The sequence below is a fragment of the Pundamilia nyererei genome, unplaced genomic scaffold (genome assembly GCF_000239375.1).
Source record: "Pundamilia nyererei isolate P.nyererei 1_Seehausen unplaced genomic scaffold, PunNye1.0 scaffold00256, whole genome shotgun sequence".
Taxonomy (NCBI): Eukaryota; Metazoa; Chordata; class Actinopteri; order Cichliformes; family Cichlidae; genus Pundamilia; species Pundamilia nyererei.
In genome coordinates this window covers 228,762-234,806 of record NW_005187657.1, presented here as the reverse complement: position 1 = coordinate 234,806, position 6,045 = coordinate 228,762, and the positions used below count along the sequence as shown (strand labels likewise).

General features: G+C 42.2%; 1 protein-coding gene across 1 annotated transcript in view; it reads left to right on the top strand.

The window, feature by feature from the left end:
• Window positions 1-6,045, top strand: part of pcca (propionyl-CoA carboxylase subunit alpha) — a 37,023-nt gene that overhangs the window by 13,484 nt on the left and 17,494 nt on the right. Inside the window, exons 5-8 of the mRNA XM_005749842.1 lie at window positions 760-873; window positions 1,841-1,894; window positions 1,972-2,103; window positions 5,397-5,433. Of these exons, the coding sequence (XP_005749899.1) occupies window positions 760-873; window positions 1,841-1,894; window positions 1,972-2,103; window positions 5,397-5,433 (337 nt within the window). The remainder of the gene's footprint in view (window positions 1-759; window positions 874-1,840; window positions 1,895-1,971; window positions 2,104-5,396; window positions 5,434-6,045) is intronic.

Genomic DNA, 6,045 nt, shown 5'->3' with positions numbered 1-6,045 from the left:
GTGGGGGAACTTGCACAATCGGTGGCTGACTAAATACTTTTTTGCCCCACTGTATAAGAGCAGATGCTGCTGGTGCAATAAGCTGTACGATGGATGATGATCTGACTAGTCGACTAATCGCAAAAATAATCGGTGACTAGTCCACTATCAAAATAATCGTTTGTGGCAGCCCTAACTACTGCCTTAAAGGTTTATCACCTTTTTAGTGTAAACTTTGAATGATAATCAACATTTGGCTCAAAAAGATCCTTTGTGAGCAGCAGGAGAGCTTTAAACGATGTTTGTTGGTGCTTTGTTTGTGGGACGTTGGTAGAGCATGTTCTCTTGCAATGCCATGGAACAACACCGTGTGCACATTATACAAAAAGTGCACTTAAACTCAAACAAAAACAGAGTGGCACTTCAGGAAGCGTGAGCTCAGATCTTTTCAGATCACCCTTAAAAACAGTGCAAAAAGTCACCGAGGCCTCCGCTGCTTCAAACAAACGATTCTCTGTAACTCTTTTACAAGTATGATGTGAAAGCGAGCCCAACATGTGTGCCTAGGTTCTATATGACCTTTGCATTCATTTTTCACTTTTTTGTTTTACCGTTTTAGTGACTTTAAAGCACATCATCTGGAATAAAATCTTTAATCAAAGAATGGATATATGAGTAGATTACTGTGCAGTGAAAACTGTTGTTGACGTTTTAGCCGCACAGTGAGCCTCGGTTTACCTCCTGCTGTAGATGTTAATGTTCTGCTCTGTATGGATCTAGGTTCATGTAAAGATTGCTGATGAGGCGGTCTGTGTTGGCTCCGCCCCCACCAGTAAAAGCTACTTGAACATGGATGCCATCATGGATGCCATCAGAGTGACTGGAGCACAAGCTGTAAGTGACTGCCCATCTGCATGACTTGTGCAGATGGGCGTCTGCATATTCATTTTGTGTATTTAGCCCAAGTCGATGACCCGAGAACCTGATACCACAGGTGCATCTACTGACAATCTTATAGGAGTTTGATTCTCAGTGACTGCATCCTTAAGGTTAGAGGTCAGAGGTCAGGTTTTCTGAAAATCTTGTGAATGGAATACCTTAAGAACAAGGTGATGTAAAATTTTGAAATTCATACGACAGGTGCATCTACTAGGAGGCAGAGGGGTAACTCTGGGTCCAAATCGACTTCTGTCCTCATGTTAAGATGAAGATGATGCTTTTCTGTATTCCAAAGAGTCATTTTGTTTTTCAGTTGAAGCTCAGATTTCCTGCAGTGTCCTCCGTCATGTTACAGTGGGGCTGCAGAGAGGTTTTTATGTTGATGATGTAGTTGCTTACACACATGTATGAGTGTAATTTGTTTTAAGTTGTTGCCTCCAAAATAAAAGAGACAGGCTTGTAATGTATGTTTTATAAAACAATGCAAAGTACAGTGGGTGAGTTTATCAAAGTGCTTTTTATCTAACATTCACACTCTGTTCAACACATCAGAGAGAAACTAAGGTTCAGTGTCTTGTTCTGAACCACCTTCTGATTATTAGATGAGCTGCTCTGCCTCCTGAGCTACAGCCACCTGTTCAGTGGCTGAAAGGGGACAAAGTGCATGATGTATACCTATTTACATTGGAGTCCTACGGCCAGGAGTGTCCAGGCCATTAACATGCATTCAGACTTGTGTTGACAGTCCTGCTAGAGTCTCCTTCTAGGTCAGATGCAGTAATACTGTTGTGACTCTTTTTGATGTCAACAGCTTTTAATTCATAAGTACAATTAAGCAATTGTTTTTTGCATGAAAGGAGTTTTCTTCCAAACCCCCTTTAAAGTATATTTGGGTTTGAAAGTGACTTTTCTCCTCTCTAAGGTTCATCCTGGTTATGGGTTTCTGTCTGAAAATAAAGAGTTTGCAAAACGACTGGTGAGTTATGCAGTGAATTACTTCTCTCTCAGCACAAAGTCTGTTAGGAGTCTCATGGTACTTTGTCTTGTTGCCAGGCAGCAGAAGGTGTGGCATTCATTGGCCCAGACACCCATGCTATCCAGGCGATGGGGGATAAAATTGAAAGCAAGCTAATTGCAAAGGCTGCCAAAGTCAACACTATCCCAGGATTCGATGGCGTTGTCAAGGTAGGGCCATCAAAACGGCAATGCATGGAAACGCGAAGGCGTTTGCTAGATCAAGTCTGAGGGCTGTTCATCGGCTGTGTCATGGTTTTTGTTTTTCACTAATATTTTTTTTTTCCAATTAATAGGTTAAAGCTAAACATGTGAGTGAAATTGGCCCCCACCTTCTTCAAATCCAACAAAGTGGCATCAAACGTTTGTGCTACGTTTGTGCTGCAAAAAGTTTCGTTTGTGCTGCTATCATTTTAAAGATATTAATAAAAATTTCTAGAGGTCATCAGAGGTCAACCAGCCCCCCCACATTACCCAAATCAAACAAAATTGATGTCAAACGTTTGTGCTGGTTTGTGCTGCTAACATTTAAAAATTTTTTAATAAAATAACGTCTTGATGCGTGCTTAATCATCCAGGTAAGTCAATCCCAAAAGGTTGATTCTGTTCATCTGGACATTTTCAGTTGGAGAAACGTTTCGTCATCATCCAGGTGACTTCTTCAGTCTCAGCTGACTGCAGGTTTCCAACCTTATAAACACATGTGAGTGAAGTTGGCCCCCCTACCTTCTTCAAATTGAACAAAATTGATGTCAAACATTTGTCCTGCAAAGGCAGGTTATGTTTCCCTAATTTTATAAACAGTACATGTACAGTGAGAGATGTTACATCCCAGTCACGGAAGCGTTGGAGGTCGTTCATAAGAGATCACAGGATCAAATGGTAAATGGCCTGTATTTATATAGCGCTTTACTCGTCCCTAAGGACCCCAAAGCGCTTTACACATCCAGTCACACACACATTCACACACTGATGGCAGCTACATTGTAGCCACCCTGGGGCGCACTGACAGAGGCGAGGCTGCCGGACACTGGCGCCACCGGGCCCTCTGACCACCACCAGTAGGCAACGGGTGAAGTGTCTTGCCCAAGGACACAACGACCGAGACTGTCCAAGCCGGGTCTCGAACCGGCAACCTTCCGATTACAACGCGAACTCCCAACTCTTGAGCCACGATCGCCCCAGACAGTGTGTGGAGATCCCTTGCCAAAATCAGTACCGCCGTTCCCACATGCCTCAAAGCCTCCACCATCATTACTGTACCCAAGAAGTCATCTACCTCCTGCTTTAAGGACCACCGTCCTGTCAAACTCACCTCCATCATTATGAAGTGCTTTGAACGGTTAGTCATGCATCAAATGAAATTATCGCTTTCGTGAAAACGCTCAAGTGATGATGGAATCAACTGCCCCTCACTCAGCCCTCACACATCTGAACACTAGACTCATATGTCAGAGTGCTGTTCATAGACTTCAGCATCATCATTCCCCAGCAACTCATTCACAATCTGGATCTGCTGGGGATCAGCACCTTGCTGTATAACGGGCTGCTAGATTTCTTGACAGGAAGACAGCACACAGTACGGGTCGACAGCAACACCTCCAGCCCAAGAACAGTGAATACAGGGGCTCCCCAAGGATGTGTGTTGAGCTCCCTTCTCTTTACTCTGCTGACCCACGACGAGATCTACTACAGGGGTGAAGTTAACCATCTGGCAGAGTGGTACAGCAACAACAACCTGTCCCTGAATGTGGAGAAGACCAACAGCGACTACTTCCTCTGCAAACTGAGAAGTACAAGTATGACTCCTGCACTGGGTTCTGCAGGAAAAAATGACAACTGGTAGTGAGAGCAGCTGCACCTGCCTCATCTGGAAGGTCCTCTCCATTACAGGTGACTCCACTCATCCCTTCAACAGCGTCTTCAGTTTGCTGCCATCAGGAAGGATACTGAAGAGCCTCCGGGCCAGAACCAGCAGACTGAGAGACAGCTTCGTCCATCGGGCTGTCAGGATGCTGACCATCTCTGAATCGAGAAGGGAGGCCCAAGGGTACACCTTTCGCCATCCTACAATGCTGTGATTGCAGCCATTCCCCACTTTCTGTGAATGGTACTCATGGCCATTGATCAGTAGGCTATGGTTAGTTGTCATTGATCAATGGTCATAAGAATTTGCATACTAACAATCATGGAACTAACCCCCCAGCACTTTGTTCATTCAGTGGCGCTAGTTTCCTTCACTATGCAAATGTACTGTTTATAAGGTTGGAAACCTGCAGTCAGCTAAGACTGAAGACGTCACTTAGATGATGACGAAACGTTTCACCAGATGAACATAATCAACCTTTTGGGATTTACTTACCTGGATGATTAAGCATGCATCAAGATGTTATTTTATTAAAAATTTTAAAATGTTAGCAGCACAAACAAAACTTTTTGCAGCACAAACATTTGACATCAATTTTGTTTGATTTGGGTAATGTGGGGGGGCTGGTTGACCTTTTGACCTTTACCTTTTCATTAATATCTTTAAAACAGAGGCAGCACAAACGAAAATCTTTGCAGCACAAACGTTTGATACCACTTTTGTTGGATTTGAAGAAGGTGGGGGCCAACTTCACTCACATAAGCTAAACTGGATTTTTGCATCTATAGCAAATGTTCAAATGTTAATATTTATGGCATATTTTTCTTGTCATTTAAAAAAAATTGTGCAATTATTTTGCTGTGCTGTAATACGATGCAATTATGTTTAACCATTTTAACAATAAAAACCACAACGGTGTTACATTTTAAAGTCACGTAGTTCTAAAAATTGCGTTTGATCAGCGAAGCTTCTTCAGAAAGTCTCCTTGCACATCACTCTAACATTTTAATGTTTCAACGCTTGGCTTAATACTGCTCCTTCTCCTCTGCATTCACTTTAGTGTGATGTGTGCAGTCCATTGTGATTCTCATAGAGGTGTTACGAACCTTCATGTTCAGGCTGAGGGAGGAATTCAAGTTGGCAAAACCTCATTTTTGGAATTTAAAGATTTTGTCTTTGAATTTTTAATGCCACGCTTTAAGCTTTAAAGTTCTGAAGAGGATGTAAACAGATGATAAAATTATATTATTCTCTTTGTTGTGAAGATGAAATGTGATTTATTTATCCCTAAAAAGTTGGTTACAGCAGCCAGATCATGAAAAACAACCTAGTAAATTACAATATCACAACACAGAGCTGAGACTTTGATCAGCTGTGTCTCAGTTAAAATAGGAATCATTTATTTCTTCAGACTTCTCAAAGTTTGCTTTGCTGATCTGTTGCTCAGCACTTTAATAGTTCTGCACCTCTTGCAATAAGTGCAGCTGTGGAGGTGATTGCTGCTGTGAACAAACCGCATGTGTTAATAGTAATGGATTGATATATTCACATGTGCATTTGCCCTTAAATACTTTGTTTTACTCCTCGCCTGTGTCAGACTGCAGAGGAAGCTGTGAAGATTGCACAGCAGATTGGTAAGTCATCGGTTTTTCTGTGTGCTAAAAGTTTACAGTAAACTTTAGTGATGACAGGAAGAATCTTAGTGAGTTTGTTTACTGCAGACATGATCTCCCACACACGTGTTCCTGGCCCACTCGAGCTGTTTACTCCTATTTCTGATTATTTTTTAAATGTATTTATTTATTTTGTTGAATTGCTGTCAATCATCACATCTTCATGGAGCTGTTACCAAAAGATAACACATTTATTATGTTGAAAATATCATTGTAGGAAAACTCAATGTGCTAAACACAGAAGCTAAAGATGTAAACGCTGTGTAGGTTTACGATATCTGAAGAGATGGAACAGATGAAAGCAGAACTCTCAGTGTGGGAATATAAAGAGTCTGTTTTACTCCTCAGTCTTAAAAGGCTGCTGGGGTTTTGCTGAGGATGATGTCTAAGCTGACATCCATCAAGGACGACACCTCCCACCCCTGCATGAGACTGTACAAGCACTGAGCAGCTCGTTCAGCAGCAGACTTTTACACCTGCACTGTAGGAAGGACTTTTACACCCGCACTGTAGGAAGGACTTTTACACCCGCACTGTAGGAAGGACTTTTACACCCGCACTGTAGGAAGGACT